The 17,606-nt window shown below is 46.5% G+C and overlaps 1 protein-coding gene across 2 annotated transcripts in view; it reads right to left on the minus strand.

Annotated features, from left to right (window-relative positions):
• phf24 (PHD finger protein 24) overlaps positions 1–15,075 on the minus strand; it is a 30,926-nt gene extending 15,851 nt beyond the window's left edge. The window contains exons 1-3 of one of the 2 annotated variants that reach the window (XM_086170422.1): positions 14,701–15,075; positions 1,971–2,401; positions 272–457 (exon numbers count right to left, since the gene is read on the minus strand). In XM_086170422.1, coding sequence (XP_086026548.1) covers positions 272–457; positions 1,971–2,399 — 615 coding nt within the window. In that variant the 5' untranslated portion in view covers positions 2,400–2,401; positions 14,701–15,075. The remainder of the gene's footprint in view (positions 1–271; positions 458–1,970; positions 2,402–14,700) is intronic. The other variant, XM_086170421.1, reaches the window with a different exon arrangement.
• Between the last annotated feature and the right edge of the window lie 2,531 nt (positions 15,076–17,606).

Below are 17,606 nucleotides of genomic sequence, written 5' to 3' on the forward strand. Positions count from 1 at the left end.
ATTTTCTCCCTCACTTCTGTCTTCAATCAGTTCTTTGTCACTTGAAAGGGAATTTATAGATTCTAGATCACTACATTACATTGCATTTGGCAGACGCTTTTATCCAAAGCGACTTACAATAGAGGACATAAGCACTGCAAATAACACTTGCAAATACAAGGAAATATACAGTAAGCTGTTTTTTTTTTTTTTTAACAAAGACGTACACAAACATATATCATCTCTCCTTTACTTTAAAAAGTTTTTGTTGGTGTTGTCTGGGAGGTCTTACACAGTAGTAGCAGCTCCAGCCGGTGACCGTGTGAGACGTGTCCCTCATCTCCTGCAGGGCTTCAGCCTTCAAGTAGCCCAGCTCCCGTAGGCAGCCATCATGGAAGACACGGGTGCAGGTCCGGCAGGGGAACAGGTCATCGGCCGTCCACACCTCGCACACGTCACACATTTCATCACTAGGAGGCTGAAATACAGGGGGTACACGTAACATTCCAGCTCTGTTATTTCGCAGTGCCCTCAAAAATCACATTGTTCTGCTGTATAACAGCTAGCAGTGTCACGTGTGGTCATGTTCATGCTTTTTGAACCCTGAAGTCCTCGGGGTTCAGCCAGATGGGCAGCAATGAGCTGCGTTCTGTGTGTGAGTTGAACAACAGAGGAAGACACTAAAAATTCAAACACTAAAGTCTTTCTATCTTGCGAAGATGAGCGTCTGGATCTGCTCCAGAGCTCAAGAGGAGGGAAGTCAACATGGTTTTGAGAACTTGATGAAGAATTTGACGGCTGGAAACACGAACACACATAAAGGCTCCGCTTTAAAAACAAGTTGTTAAATTGCTGTTTTTGTGAAAATAACAGAGGACTATATTTGTTTTTTTTTTTTTTTTTTAATCTGGGTCTGTCAGGAGCACCGCTGACCAATATCTTTCGGCTGCCCCTATCCACCTCCCCGTGGATGAGAACCTGAGAGTGCTCAGCTGAAAAGCACATTGACAGTGACGGTGGCGGAATGGCGGGCTGCTTTGCTGCAGAGAAATTTGTTATTTTCAAACCAGGCTTGTTTTCTTTTTATGCCTGAGCTGCTGCTGTCAGAGCCAGGGCTTGGGGCCCCGAGGCTCTGGTGCCGGAGACAAGTCCCAGAGAGGGACAAAGTGGAGCGTCTCTTCAGCCACAACCAGACCGATGCAGAACCCACCTGCGCCATCAGGCTGTCCAGCAGAGACATGGCCTGTAGAAGAGGTCTAACAGAAACTTGCTTGGGTTTACAGCTGTCAGAAAACAGAGGCTGCAGCATATGGTTCATACTGCTGAAACAACTTTTCTTTCAAAAGAACCCCAGTCTCGATGGACATGAGGGTCATTCTGCAGAGTCTGCTTCATTAGGGAAAATATCTGCGCTTAAATCTTCCATTTCTTATAATTATTTTAATGTGACCTCCTTCATCAACATCATCTTTAAAAAAAACTGAAACTCCAAATCGTGCGATCAAAGCAGGACTTTTGAATATTGGCTCATTTTCAAAATACACATTATTTTGCAGCTGTATGTTTCTTTAATCTGACCCGACACCTTAGCAAGTTGCATATTTACTCTGCAAATTATGATGACCCCCAGCAGCAGCCTCTCCGTTGTCGCCTTTCCCAGCCGCCAACAACATGTTCACCGAGAGCCCTCTTGCGCAAAACAACTGGTCGCGGAGCAAAGGACACAAATGGCCTCCATGAGAAACCCAAACTTGGAAAGGCTTAATGGAGCTTCCAAGCTCAGCGGACTGACTAATAGCTGCTGTTGCCATGGAGATTTGTTTTTGAATCTCACAGTTGGTCTTTGATATCGGCTGTAAGGATTAGGGTTTTAATTAGTTTTCCATCCCAATAAAACAGATGAGATGTTGCTGGTGAGCTTCCGGAGCTGGAGCTCCTTCCCCCTCTGCCCCCCCAGGTTCTCCTTTTGTGACCTCCAATCAAAGTGGTACCTGCTCTTTGGTTCCCAGCTCCACCTCCACCGGCTGATCGTCATCTGCCTCCCGCTTCGGCCGCACAAAAGCAGGTGGCGTGAGCTGGTGGCTCTTGTCCAGATCCTCGGGCTCCACCCCCTTCCCGTCCCGTAACCTCGACCAGGCTTCCTGGTTGACCTTGCAGTCGTCCCTCGCAAACCCCGAGGCTTGCTGGGAGGTGGACGGCCCGGTGCCACCGTCTTGCCCCTCCTCCTGCTCCTCCTGGTTCTTCTTCTCCTCAGTGCCAGCAGAGGTCTTGGCTGGAGGTTCGCCTTCCTCCCCCTCACCATCGTCGGCCACTTTGGCAATTGCTGCGCGGTCCTTCAAACCGGCCTGGAAGGCAGAGACGACGGCGGTGCACTTCTGCACCCTCTCCACCTGCTGCTTCTTTGACATTAGCACTCCCATGGCTATGGATGGAGAGAGAGAGAGAGAAAGGACACCTTACCATAGTAAAAATATCCAAGGGAGTGAATTGGGGGCAGCACAGGGTAGGGGCTGAAAATATGGTGCATTCTATGCATATAGTTATCTGGCTGGAATACTAGAGTAATAGGAAAGTATACTGCTCAAAAAAATAAAGGGAACACTTGAACAACACAATGTAACTCCAAGTCAATCACACTTCTGTGAAATCATAGTGTCCACTCAGGAAGCAACACAGATTCATTTTGACTTGTTTTAAGGACATTACATCAAAGTTGGATCAGCCTGGAGTTTGTTTTTACACTTTAATTTTGAGTGTGATTCCTAATCCAGACCTCCATGGGTTGATACAATTGATTTCCATTGATCATTTTTGTGTGATTTTGTTGTCAGCACATTCAACTGTGTAAAGAGCAAAGTATTTCATGAGAATATTTCATTCATTTAGATCTAGGATGTGTTTTTTAAGCGTTCCCTTTATTTTTTTGAGCAGTGTATATATGAGATATCTGGTAGTCAGATGTCAAAATAAAACCATATAGGAAAAGTCCAGTCTTATAAGGATGGCTGTGTCTCAGCTGATATGAGCCTTCATGCCAAACTGTCCTGCGCAGGATACTGACCCCCTGCTGCTCCTGATGGTATGGTTAACACCTTTCAGAACAGCTCTGTGTTGTGTGTGTGTGATACAGTGAATGAGTAGAGACCTTTTACACAACAAGTTTTCCATTGCCTAACTGTGTGGTTGAAGGTGCTAGCAAAGCGAGTGCATCTGCACGGACCCTGCACTGGGGAGTGCTAGACATCACTGACACCGCTGGTTGTGAGTACTCCTTCTAACTCTAGCTCAAAGGTAGAATCACAGCTGTATCACTGAGTTCTGTTTTATTCCGTTTCTGTTGTTTTCACCTCAGGACCTTGTCTGGTCCTCATGTTCTCATGTCCCTTCAGGCTATCCACAATTCTCCGGACTAACATACAACAAATCTCTGCTCTAGACTTCAAACTGTGTGCCCTTTCCTTACAAATGCTTGTTTGATCCCTGAACCTCTGGGAGAAGAAAAATCTGCTGAAGACTGTGCTCCTGTGACTCCCTGCACAGCTGAAGGACAATGTGGCAACGAGCAGTTGCCCATCAACATCTGAACAAATCTGATGTTTCACCGCGAACAAAGTCCCTTCAGACATTTGAAGGACTGTGGACATCCATCATCTGAACAGGCAGATAAAAGAAAAGATGGGATCGACATTAAAGTGCAGTAATAAAGTGATTTGGACCATCGCCACCATGAAGACACTGTGGATCTTCCCCCTGAGAGCACAGCAAACCCTGCATATCCATCTACTCGCCATGAACCTGAGCCAGCGGAGAAATTTTATTTCTTATTTTGATTTTGGGTGGCTTTTTCTTCCAGATTCACCCTGCCAGGTTTCTGCCTTTGGCACAGTTTGGTTTGTCTTTGGGGGCTGACACACACACACACACACACACGCACACACACATGCACACACTTAAAAACATAATGAGCAGCACAAAGGCCTTCCAGACATGACAGCGCCAACAAATCAACTTTTGTTCGTTACTTCAAAATCCTTAGATTTCTGTCACTCAGCCAGCAGTGCCGAAGCTAGCTAACATCTTTACAGTCCAGTCCTGGTCATCTGCTTGTTTTGAGGGTGTTTATATTTTGATATTTTGCTAGTTTACTTTCTGGCTGTTCATGAATTGTAGTGAAAGTAACCCTTGTGGCCCAGGATGTCTGCTATTACTTGTTGTTGTCTAGTTTAATTTCCTGCCAGTGCAGGGCTTCTAGCTGTCTACTAGCATAGCAAGCTAAATCGCAAACCGGGAAGGAGACAATGACAAACGTTAGAATGCTAGCCCTGCTCCCTGTGGTGTCTCGTGGAAAGGTTTGCAGAGGAGAAAGAAACTTCTAAGCCTTTGACACTGGTAAAGTGTGAAAATGGCCCCTTAGCTTAGTTAGCTACATCTGGATACATGCCAGACACGCTAGCTGCTAAAATTTCAGATATCAACCCCTTTGCTGGACCACTCACACAAACATCAGCAGTTCATAGTTGGCTTGATGGACTTGGCCCAGTAAGATGGCCAGCATTAGTAAGCTACTCCCCAGAGAACCTTATTATAGATCACTGCTGTTTTATTTCAATGCTTCTCATAATAGCCTATAGAAGACAGAGGTTTGTTGTCTCTTCTAGGCAGGATAACAGTAATCCAGCAGGATGTGAAGAGATGGAGTGTCTGCCCCACAGTGTTCAGTGTGCTGCAGTGGGTGGGGTCAATGAGAACTTCCAGGAGTTCTCTACAAAGTACAAAATGTTACGGATGGAGAAAACTGTGCTGTTGCAGTGGATATGCATGCCATAGGTGGACTATTTTAATTTGCACCCAGGCTTGGCCATTAGGTGACAATGACAAAGGTCCTTCCAACATCAGCTCCTCTGAGACAGAGGAGCTGATGTTGGAAAGTCACCATGATGCTATGCCCTTCAACCCATGGGTCAACAATAAAACACAACATGGGATTGGAAATTCATCAAACATGACTGCATAAGCATTTTGTGAGCGAGTCCCGGGAGAGGCTTCCATCCAAGCATTGCGCACTGCAGGAATCGCCACAATTTCCTGATTTCAGCCAGATAACATCTGACATCACGTTCAGGTGAAAATGAAGAAGTGATGAATGCGGCAGGGGAAATCCATTATCCATCGTCCTCCTGCAGACTCCAAGTGACTTTGACAGCATTAATAAAAAGGGGATTGGACGGCCTCATTGGGATTCAGTGACAGTGACTTCGTTGTGGAAACTTCATATGAGGGCAGAAACTGCAGATGATGGCGCGAAAGCGACTCACTCAGTTTGCCAGAACTGCTAACGTGCATTCAACATGAATCACTCAACACATTTATGGGAGTTTGGAAAAGGCTTTGAATCCAACAATTGAATTAAAGGAGGAGAAAGAGTGCTTATGGAACATGTGTCTCCCCTTACAAACCCTGTTCGTTCTGTCCTTCCGTGCTGCACGTTAGCAATAGCATGAAATTCAATCACATTTATCAAAGGTGAAACTGGAGTCTGCCGTCTGCTGCCGAACCCCTTGGTGTTGGAGATGATGTTGTGTCGAGGCGACGTCCATGTAAAGTTTTGTCTGATTTTCAGAATCTTCTCCTTTGCCAGGCTGGCTGCTGGTGAGAAGCTGACGTGATGGAAATATATTGACACAAATAAGCCTGATCAAACTTTGGGAAGTCAAGGACAAAAATAAAGTGTATCTCCAAACATCTGTCTCCTCAAACTTGAACCCTCAGATTGATTTTCATGTGAGGTGAATGTGTGAAAGTCCCTCAGGGGCTCATTATGTGTGGTTTAACTCCAGGAGACCCAAGGGGAGTTCTGAGGGACCATTTCTACGATCGGTTATTGTCGATAGCATTGACAAGTTTGTGAAATGAACCTTTGCACTTTGCAGTGCAAAGGTGAAATGTAAAGTTAATGTATTTAAAAATAACTTGTCCCTTGGTTTCCATTTCTGGGCTGAATTCTTGGCTATTTCTCACAACGTCCTGATGATCTGGGGATTATGTTTATTCATCCATAGATTTTCTGATGCTCAGTCCTTTATGAGCAGAGGTTGACTTAATTCCCATCTGATTTAAGGACGATTCTTTGCTTTGATTTGGGGGTTTTACTCTTACAGATGTGCAGGTTCGTTTGTAGCTGATTATTATCATTTCTCATTCCCAGTTCTTACTTTGAAGTCTTGTGCGGCTTTGCTGATTTTTCAAAAATTTGTCTTGATTTACTCAGTTCCATCTTCAATTTCCATCGTCAACTTTTTCTGTTATTATACGGTTTCAGACGCTCAAGAGTTGACTATATGGATGTTATCTGTCGCTGTCACAGCCAGAGCCTTGATTTGACCGCAGAGATGATAATGACCTAAGGCAAGATGATAAATATTCAGAATTTTTTTAAGGGAAAGTGAATGAGCTTCATGAAACAATGATGATAAACCAGAAAGGCACAGGGGAACTCAGTCCATCAATTCAACGCCAGTGGATTTTTAAACTTCACTGCTCTCAGAAAGGAAAAGTCTCTTCCCGAATGATGCTAAAGGTGACCATACTCATCTGCTTTCAATGGTAAAGAGAGAGAGACTGAGGGAGGTTATAAGAACATCTGTTTTGGTACACTATTGATAAATCCTGCATACATTTTTAACGGTGCAATAAACAGGAATCTACATCCATAGACATGTACACGAGGATTAAGGGGGTGTTGGATAATGGGGGCTGGAGTTGCATATGAGGCATGTACTACTAACTGCTCACATCACACCAACGAGGCTGGGAGTGGCGCCAAGGTTCAATGTGCGCAGGAGACTTTATTGTTCTCAGGTGAACTTGGGAAATTCAAATTCAAACAGAGGCTTTTTGTTATTTTAAAGTGGGGCGAGGGGTTTATGCCCCCAACACCCCATGTTGAAGAGGATTCTGACATAAATGGGTCAGCATTTGACTTTGATACCTTGGCTTATTAGCGCGGGCTAGGCAATCTGCCACCTTGTCAACTCCCAGGACTAAGATCCCAGAGCTTAGGACTGTGATTCTGTCAGACTGCTTGGCTGTTCTCGGGCCCCTAACTGACAGCAGATTCCTGTGCACCTTATCCATCCAAGACAGGATTACAGCAGGGACGTGAACAAATTTTGATGTGGATGCAGACATCCAACTCCACTAAACTCTTTATTCTTGTGGTTTTACTGGGTACAGCCGCTGTCTCTGTTGTCAAAACCCGTGAAGTCTGCAGGAGCAAGAAGCTCCTTGGAAAAGGACCATTCTCCAGTTTCTATCCCCTGTAGAAGATCATCACTTCAGCCAAAAGGATGTCAACGGGCCGTCCAATGGAACTGGGATATAAAAAATCAATACCTCTGACATGTAACTTTTGTGACAGAATGGTCATCAAATCAAACCTGAAGTGCATCCGTTTAACCCCACTCCAATCTCTCACAGCTTATTCCCCTGATGTCCACAAGAGGATGCCGCAGGCTGATGAGGTTTGAAACCAGAAAGGTTGAGTTTTTGTTCACACACAATTGAGCAGACTTGGGTTTGCCATCTCTTGCAACCCCTAGCAGGTGCAGAAATCCCCCTCTAGTCTTTTACAACCAGTCAAAGTGGAATGGACTGGAGAAGTCCCGATATCGTGCCCTCATATGAGGACACAGGATGACGAGAGGATAAACAAAGCTTAAGATGAAATTAAATTCCTACTTTGCGGTAATAAGTACAGCAAAGTACAGAATTGTTCTGAGGTTATCAACTCCTGCCAGCTATTCAGGAGTCAAATTGCATTTGTTGCTCTGCATTTCCCACTCCCATACCTCCTGCCAGAGGGTAAGAGTGTGAGTGAGTGTCAGTCCGTCTTGGGGTTGGGCAATGGCGGCAGCTCTCCTGTGATGATAGATGCCCTTCATGGAAGGCAATGGGGTCCTGGTGATCTTCTCTGCAGTCTTTACCTCTCGTCGCAGGCAATTGCGATCCACAGCAGTGGTGCCGTGCCATACGTTGATGCAGCTGGTTAAGACGCTCTCAACAATGCAGCTGAAGAAGTTGCTGAGGATCTTAGGTGACTTGGCAAACCTCCTCAGATAGTACAGCTGCTGTTGAGCACTGTTAACTGTGTGTGTGGTGTTGAGACCAGACTACCCCCACCAGTGATGCGTCCTATCACTGGAGTGTCATCTGAGAACTGCAGGATGATGTTATCCTCATGGGGAGCGAAACAGTATCGGGTGAAGAGGGTGAAGAGGATGGGGCTGAGGACACATCCCTGAGGATTGCCCGTGTTTGTGATGATGCTGGCTGAAGTCCTACTATATATCCTGACAGGCTGATGTCTGATAGTCAGGAGGTCCAGGAGCCAGTCACAGAGGGTGGGGCGCAGGCTGAGATTGGACATTTTTTGGGGTGAGTTTAAAGGGTATGACCATGTTGAAGGCGGAGCTGTAGTCCACGAAGAGCATCCTGATGTAGGAGTCTTTGTTTTCAAGGTGGGAAAGAAAGTAATGTAGAGTGGCGTCTACAGTACCTGAGGTGGACCTCTTGGGCTGGTATGCTAATTGAGGGGGTCCAGGTTGTCCAGAATGTTGCTCTGAATGTGGGCGAGCACCATATAATGAGCGTAAATGGCTAGTGATCATTCAAACAGGTGGGAAGGGGGATGATGGTTGTGTTCTTGAAATAAGTCCCAAAATCTTGGGATGGAATGCACCTGATGACACTCTGCAAAATGATGTCAAAATGAAAAACTGCTTCCTGATGAATCCACGGGCTCATGACATCTCAGCAAATGGGTTGGCCATCACAGAACGTGAGCTCATAATATTTTTGATATCATTAAAAAAATTCAATTTGTCATACAATCATGATGTTGATTCTTACAAAATGAGAACTTAGCTTCGTGACATCTTGTTTTCATACGTGACAAAGCAAGCGCTAAGTACTGCAACCCTAAAAAACCCCATGGAGCTGGACAAGCTCTCGACTGGCGGAGATGCATCACCCCCACTTGTACTTTATCAGGGAAGTTTCAATTATGCACACGTCATTACTGCACAATGTGGTGACGGTACATGTCCTGCCACGTACATACAAGTATTTTGGAGTATTTGATGATTTGGAAAAGGCTACCAAGGCAGTAAACTACCTGCCATCGGGTTATGCTAACATCCCATAGACAACTGATGCACTCGTCCCCTCTTCAGATTGATGGAGAAGGGAGCAATGGAACGAAAAAATATTGTGGGATGCCTTTGAACGGCATCCGGTAAACACACCAGCTTCCTCATCCAGCATGCATCTTCATCTGAGCATTTCATCCAGATGCAGATTACTGTTCCCATTTTTCAATCATCCATCAATCACAAACCTCGACCGCGGCAACAAACATATATTTGCTGTTTGAACAGAGTTATTCCGCCGAGGCTCAGCAGTCACACAATGTTCTGTTTATACTGCATCTGTGTGGAGTTACGGAAGTCGGAGTCCCTCAGGCTTGATGTTCATGGGGCTCCGGCAGCAGCAGCTGCCTCCAAAGCCCAGATCCCTCTGAATGATTTAAATGCCCCCGGTTAAAAAAAGATCCGGACGAGAGGAAGCAAAACAGGGCTGCTCCTCAGGGCAGCAACCGTGCACGGATGAGGAAATGTTATCCTGCAAAGCTGGGCCCTGTCAGAAGATTCCCGCAGCAGGGGCGTAACCAGATAAGCATCTTTCCATGAGATTGGAGCTGTCTATATTCCCGAGGGAGCATTTTTGTGGGAGTATATTGGGACATTGAGTCAGGTGCTCGGTCTCTGACACACTCAAGTTCCCAGATCGATACAGAATCAGGCTCCAGAGTCATGTCAGCGGATGATGGAACAACACTTTGGGAATGGGGATGTATGAGATAGGAAATATTGATCATTCAAGGAGAAGGATAGACCAACATGCGCTGATTTTTCCCCTCCTCCTCTATTGTCATCCATCTACTCAAAAATTTTCAAAATGACAACGCCTTCGATCGGTCCATACCACAGCTAATAGCATGGCCGACACAGAAATGATGCGCTCAATGTCTTGACCCCAGCCGAACTCACTTTGTGAAAATAATGCATCTTAGATACCCCAAATGTCATAACCTGCTTCTTTAGCTTCCCCTGCACTTTTCATTTTCTCTGACTTACCTGGAACCAGCTGGGCCCACAAAATCAGTCATCTTCCAAACGATGTCCTCCTACAGACCATTACATTTTGGTTTAAATGTAAAATACAAACTACCTGCAGTTGGTAACATGGATGAGGATTCGTGTAAGTAAGCCCCAATGCCTCCAACACCAGTGTTCCATCTTGTTTTGACCCTGACATCTGCTGGGACTGCTAGGGAGCGCAGGAATGCACACACAAGAGCAGCGAGTTGAAGTTGCATGTAATGCCACCAGGTGGAGGTTTCAGGTCACAGCACGGTAAACTGGAATGCTTGAAGCATTAAGTGTCAGTTGTTGTATGCATGTGTGGTGTGTGTGAGTAGCTGGCATATTTCGAATCCTGTGTTAGTATTCAGTCCTGAAGAGGAATGAGGAAGGTCTACTGAACCCCATTTTTTTTTTTTTTTTTTTTTTTGTTGATGTTGTTGTTTCTTTTTACCATTAACGCTTGAGTGCATCAGAAATATAAGAAAAGAAATGTTTCCTTCAGCTAAAAGCTCTCTGGTAGTCACATGGGGAAGAATGGAGAGTAAATTCCCTGGTGATGAACAAAGTCATCATTATTATGAGAGTGTTTCTTCCGAATGGGACCTTTCTCATTAATTACAATGACCAAAACTTCAATATAAAAAAGTAATAAGCACTAGGATCCTATTTTTCATTCAGAGCCTTGAACCAAAATACTGAGCATCATATGGATACTACTAATATGATATTTAGGGTTGAGGTCCTCACACCAACCATCACCTTCATTCTACTTAGCTTAAGCTAAAGACACACCACACATCTGTCACCGTGGTTGACGAACATCTGAGAGTTCACACTGACCAACTGGTTCCAGCAGATTTCTTGATAAGGACTGAAAGACCTTCAACGATTGGTGAGGGATCACACTCCACATGTCTTGTCAAACCACCTGAACCAGTGAACTCCATCCAGAGCCGACACGTCTATGAGAACCACAGTTTACACTTTGGACTTTAGAAGGTAAACAAACATGGCTGACAAATGGCTAGCTGCCGCTGTTGTTAGCATAGCCATCTATTCTTTCCGCCATTACTGTAGTCTTGATTGCTTGGACGACCTTCTCCCTCCTTCGCTGGTTGCTATTGCAATTTTGATTGTCCCACTAATACCCACTTGTCTTCGTCTTCTGAGGCTACTTCCTGTGTCTCGCCTCCTCTTTTTCAGGGGCTATTAGCAACTTGTTGTAGCAGTCAGTTCAGTGATCAGCACACAAGACCCGACCAATTTGACTAAGAGATTCAAATATACTATAATTTCCAGACGGTAAGCCGCTAATTTTTTCACTTGAACAACGATGCGGTTAATATATGGATTTTTTTGGGGGGGGAGCTAAAAAGCTTCACGCCGCTAAAACATTTATCCTCGTCACGTCGGACCGATGAAATGACCGGGAAATTCTGAGTCCGTTCAACTCCTACACTGAAGAAGACGACTGACGGTTTTAGTGCGCAGGAGGAAGCCCAAGATAGCGATCCACTAGCCGGTGCGGCTTATATTGAGGTGCGCTCAATAGTCCAAAAATCACGGTAAATGATTGACAGCAGCTGAGGTCGGCCCTGTTCCCCTCATACACTGACAGGTTTCTGTGCCGTTTGGACAATTCAGAGTAGAATTTAGGGTGCTTGTTGAAGCACTGGATGGCCTGGTGCCATCATTACTTTTTTTTTTTTTTTTTGGCAAGATGGCGGGCGGGAGGACGCTGGCGCGTTTGGCTGCCGCTTCCCGCTCTTCAACCAATCAACCAAACCAAAGACAAAGGCTCACCTGGACAATCTCCAGCAAGGTACCAAACTAGCTTACCGACCTGAACAGGCTGGCTAGCTGGCTAGCTAGCCGGCCAGTCTCTCGAAACTCCGGATCCCGATGGCGCCTAGCAAGACGGCATTTCCATCGGCCGAAATCTTCTTGCTCCTCCTGCTCCACCATCTCTCCCTCCACCAAAAATCCATCTCCGACATCCAGCTCCAACACTTGCCTCCTCACAGCAGCGCGACACTCAGCTGCACACCGGCGAAGCTCCTCCAGCTTGTCCCTGGACTGGTGCTCATCGCCACACTCTGCAATTATGGACTTCTTTCCAATAATTCTGTGTATGCTCTATTCCTTCTGTTTTTTACTTGTGAAGCGTCTTTGAGTGTCATGAAAAGCGCTATAAAAATCCCATGTATTATTATTATTATTATTATTACTCAAAGAACTCTTGAAACCAAATGACCCAGTCAGATCTCTGCGCTCCCTGGATGCAGGGCTACCTCTGATCCCTGGGGTCTTGAAAAGCCAAACAAGAGCCGGACCGTCTTCAAATTTCATTTTCTGGGAGCGGACACCTTCTCTGTGAGACAGAATCAGCTCAAACCCTTTCTTTTTCGGAAAGCTCAAGGTTGGCACGAGGCTATTCCCTGGTTATGCTGCCGTAGGCTTACTGTACTGAGGTATATCCCAAAATGCACCACTCTCATCCCTGCCACTCTTCCTGTCTGTATTCATGTCCCTTTATCAGAGCATGACAGGAACTTCTAGAGTCTCTCTCACTGGTCCGGTTCCCAGGGAGTCATTGCTTGATGTACTGCAGTCTCACCAAGTGCCCAGCAGTGGCATTTCCTTGAGGAATACTAAAGGTATGATTGTATCACATCAGCTGTAACTGTTAGCGCTACTGCTATTAGCAGTAAAAGATCATTAGTCCCTTCCACTCCTCATACCTCCTCTATCTCCGTCTCCTGCTTGGGTTCGGACCGGCTCTGTCATGGTTGGTGATCAATGCCAACACAAGACTCCTGACACGTACAGATATTGTTCAGAAATTAAGTTTACTTAACAAGTGGGCAGACGCTGGAACAGGGGGCACTGCACGGCTGGGCATTGGACGGTGATAAGGGTCCTGGTGCGAAGGCAGAGGCATACACCGACGAGGCAGGCAATATCAAGGAACCGGCGGCCAGGCAAGATGCGCTGGTTTACACTGACTTTTCGGAAGGTCATTTCAGGGGGAGTGGCAGCCTGGCGAGATGTATAGGTTCAAAACCATGCAGTTCTAGTTTCACCTCCAGTAAGAACAACAGCACAACCTCAGTGTCTTTCACTTAACCTTTGTGTCTGCTCAAGTTCCTTCTATTCTATTCAATTCACTTGAATTACTCGCAGGTAAAGAGAGGGCTGGGTGTAACCTGTACTTTACGCGGAAGAAGCAAGAGCTCTTACAAGAGTTCAAAACAGAAAAGGGGCATGGCTTTAACTTGTCATATGGCGGATAAAAAACACAATGTAACATTGAAATCTGGCTCTGTGAGAGCAGTTCCACATTCAGGCTTTCATCATCATGGAGGAGGGAGGCGTTGTCATGGGCATTGCTATCAAGTCACGTGTGTGTGTGTGTGTGTGTGTGTGTGTGTGTTTGCGCGCGTCCCTTTCCCGGCTGCGTGGTGCTGATTAGAATCCCAACCAGCCCTCCCTTTCAGTCCCTGTCTCGGAAGCGAGGGAACCTTTTTTTTTTCCATTTTCTGAATGGGAGCTCCACAAAGGGGGGTTTCATGGGGATTGAGCAACCGCCCCAAAGCCCTTTAGCTGAGGCTCTCACCCGCAGACCCGGAAAGCAGAGACCTGGAACTAATGACACTAATGAGTTCACACAGATCCTTGTAATGGCCGCTGAGAGAAATCATTATCAAACTTTTGAAAACCCACCGACGTACGTGCACTCGGAGTTAAAAAAAAAACAACTTTTGGGGTGTCCTTACAGCTTTCAGCCTCGCAGTCGCCTTGAAACAGAAGCCCTCTCTTTCCTGGTGACTCCCAAGAGCTTCCCCAGAGTACCGGGAGCCCTGGGAACCGCCAGAGCCCCCGAAAGTGTGAATGCAAGAGGAATCTCCCGAACACCTCGTCAGACCGGAAGCAGCTCACTGGTATTGAGGCGCTGCCAGCAAAGAGCCTGTGCTGTCCAAGCACCCCACATTGGGCCCCACAGTGACCCACAGCACAGGGGCCGCTGGGGGCCACTGGGGCTGAGGAGCGGGACGCCCCCCGGAGTGAACCCTGAGCCTGGATGGTCCCAGCAGATAACTAATAAACTAATAAAAGCCTAATGACCAGCAGCATTTCCTTAAGCTCATTGGGCATCGGTGTGTTTGTGTGCGGGTTTTTTTTTTGAGCATCAGCTCACTGTTAATCTTGTGCTTGCGGGAGAAGATCCAACTCAGCACGATTTGATGAAGAGGCAGCAGCTGGTGCTTTAACCAGACACTCCGCCGCTGATGTGAACACTCACCCCCACAATTTTGAAACAAATCCAATATATTTTAGAAAAACCGCAAAAGCCACTGTGCTGTAGTTTGATCAGAAAGCAGGCGAGCATACATGCACACCCCTGTACACATTGACCTACATTTGCTCCTCATGCATCAGCGACAGAGCATTTAGGCAAAGCCACCTCAGACTGCAGGAGAAGATTCGTGCACAACCGAGCACGGAGCCGGAGACTCACCGTCGGATCTGGACTTTCTTTCTGGGACGTTTCCTGCCTCAGATCCGGCCGTCCAGCATGACAGGGACGGAGACGAGTCTGCAGCCCTTCCCCCGCGGAAACGAGCACGGCAGTGTTAGTCCGTCCACACACACCCCATGAAGAAAACACACACACACACACACTTCGAACGCAGCTTGGCACCCCTGGAAGAGGAGTCCTCCGGAGCGGCGGACAGCTCCGGTGCTGAAACCTCAGCTGCTTCCCGGCGTCTGAGTCACGGCGGCGGGAGGAGAGAGCTCGCTTCCGCCGCTGCGCACGCACAGGCGGCCGCACAACTTCAACCACACATTTATCTGCGACCCCACCTCCCCTCTTCCTCCTCCTCATCCCTCCTCTCTTCCTCCCTCCACCTCCTCCTCCTCCTCCAAGTCGTGATGGCGGAGGTTAATATCTTCACCCTGATTGGTGGATCCGCTGCGCCCAAAATGATGCCATCTGTGGAGATGCTTCCTCAGCAAACACCAAGTCGGAAGAAGAAACGCCTTCAGCGGAGTCTCTCCTGGAGCGTCGCCGTTCATCGGTGTGAATTCCGCCTGTGTCGCATTCACGGACCCTAGGCCAGTTTCCCCATCATCCACCAGAGACTTTAAGGCGTCTCAATAAACTGCAAAATATAGGAAGAGGTCCTGGAAGATGTCCTGAAGGAGGTCAGACATCTGAGTTCAAGACCTGAACCCATCCGTGTTCCACGAAATAACATCAAAATCATTCAAATCAGTCAGCACCACATCAAACATATATTCATTCATTTGTTCACCCATTCATCCGTTCATTCACAATTCACAAGTAGGATCACTGAATATTCATTCAGTGATCCTACTGTTCACCCTGCACGAGGGAATGGGAGCCAAGCCCAGATGATGATTTGGGCAAGAGGCACCGTTTGACACAGACAGGTCACCTGACACCTTTCCAGGGCACAGTTCCAGCACTGGGTGGTATGTGGTGCTGAACAAGTAGCCAGTACTTCTTTAGTACCCAGTACTCTTTTGGTACTGTTATCCTGTCAGGGTTGGACTTTTCGGATTGACGTGCGCACCCAATCGCATGATCGGTCCTGGTTCCCGGCAGCAGTGAGGGCTTAAAAGTTTGGGCCTCACTGGTCATTCACCAATTTTCCCCCCGTCTTCACCATTCGCTTCTTCCCCCCAGTGGCAGAAGTCTGCGCATCCTGCCGCGCCGCCACCACCCTTGTCAGTGTTTGCTGCCGCCTTCCACCTAACTGCCCCTCTCTCCCTCTTGTATGCTGGCATCCTAACTGCCCGCTTCTTCCCTGCATCCCTACCTGGGCTGCCTGCTACTGCCATACCCAGTCTGCCTGTATCCGCCCTGCGTTCCACAACCTGATCTGTGAGTACCTGTTCACTGGCCTAAGTAAACTTGGAGCGAAGTCCTGTGTCTGCGTGCGGATCCTACCTCCAAAATCTGTAAGATATCCAGCACTTCTTCCATACTTGGTACTTCTTCAGTACCATATACTTTTTTTGTCGAACTCACTGAACCCACTGTTTTTGGACACTGTGAAGGGGGTGGAGAACTTGGAGAGAACCCAGACAGAAGAGAATCTGAAACCTCCTTCTTGATAACCAGTTAACATTTCGCAAAATGCCTCAACAGAACCTCAGTGCTCATCTGTGCTTGTCCGAGATGCTTCTATGGCACTTCTGACTGCAAAATATTGTTTGTGAAAATCCATCTGTTATCTGGTTATTGACCAGCAGGGTGATTGGATTGGTGTGATGAAGAGCCAGCTTTGAGGAGATTCGCGACTCAATCGAACATATTGTCTCTGCTTTAATATGAGGTCACAGTCACAATTTTACTTAGATATATACATATGAATGTATATGTATAAATATGTAGTATACGCATGCATACAAATAATGCAGCCTCATTATCTCTCTCTCTCTCTCTGCAGCCGGTGTTTCCCTGAGCTGGTCCCAAGATCGGATAAATGCAAAGGGTTGCGTCAGGAAGGGCATCCGGTGTAAAACTTGTACCAAAACCAAATATGCTAATCGAGCCTAAGAATCTCACACCAGATCGGTTGAGGCCCGGGTCAAGAATAACCACCACTGGTGCCGATAACCTACAGGATACCAGTGGAAATTGGACAACTGTGGATCAAAGAAGGAGAGAAGGTGTGTTTGGAAGCAGAGAGAGAAGAGGAAAGGCAAGAGTCTGGGACTGGGAATAGGGACTTTGAATATTGAATATTGTTATGATGACAGGAAAAGATAGAGAGTTGGTTGACATGATGCAGAGAAGGAAGGTGGATATACTGTGTGTCCAGGAGAACATGTGGAAAAGTAGGAAGACTAGAAGCTCAGAAGCAGGCTTTAAGTAGTACTATTATGGTACTGACAGGAACAGAAATGGAGGAGGAGTTCTTTTGGAGGAGGAGTTTGTTAGGAATGTTCTAGAGGTGAAAAAAAATGTCAAATAGACTCAGGAGACTGACACTGGAAATTGAAGATGTAATGCTCAGTGTTGTTTGTGGCTGTGCCCCGCAGGTGGGATGTGAGTAAGAGGTGAAGGAGAAGTTCTGGTATGAGCTAAAAGAAGTGATATCCAAAAAGACATGAGAGAGTAGTAGTTAGTGCAAACTTAAATGGACATGTTGGTGCAGGCAATAGAGGTGATAAATAAAAGATGGGCAGGTTTGGTATCCAGGATAGGAACACAGAGGGATAGACTGTGGTAGATTTTGCAAAAAGGATGAAAATGGCGGCTGCGAATATCTTTTTCCAAAAAAGACAGGAGCATAGGGTAACTTATAAGAGCCGAGATAAAAGCATGCAGGTAGACTACATCTTGTATAGATGAGGTAATCTGAAGAAGATCAGCGACTGCAATATAGTGGT

This window comes from Fistularia commersonii, chromosome 23, assembly GCF_037954325.1.
Source record: "Fistularia commersonii isolate RoL2024-O1a breed Wild chromosome 23, RoL_Fcom_v1.0, whole genome shotgun sequence".
In the NCBI taxonomy this organism is placed as follows: Eukaryota; Metazoa; Chordata; class Actinopteri; order Syngnathiformes; family Fistulariidae; genus Fistularia; species Fistularia commersonii.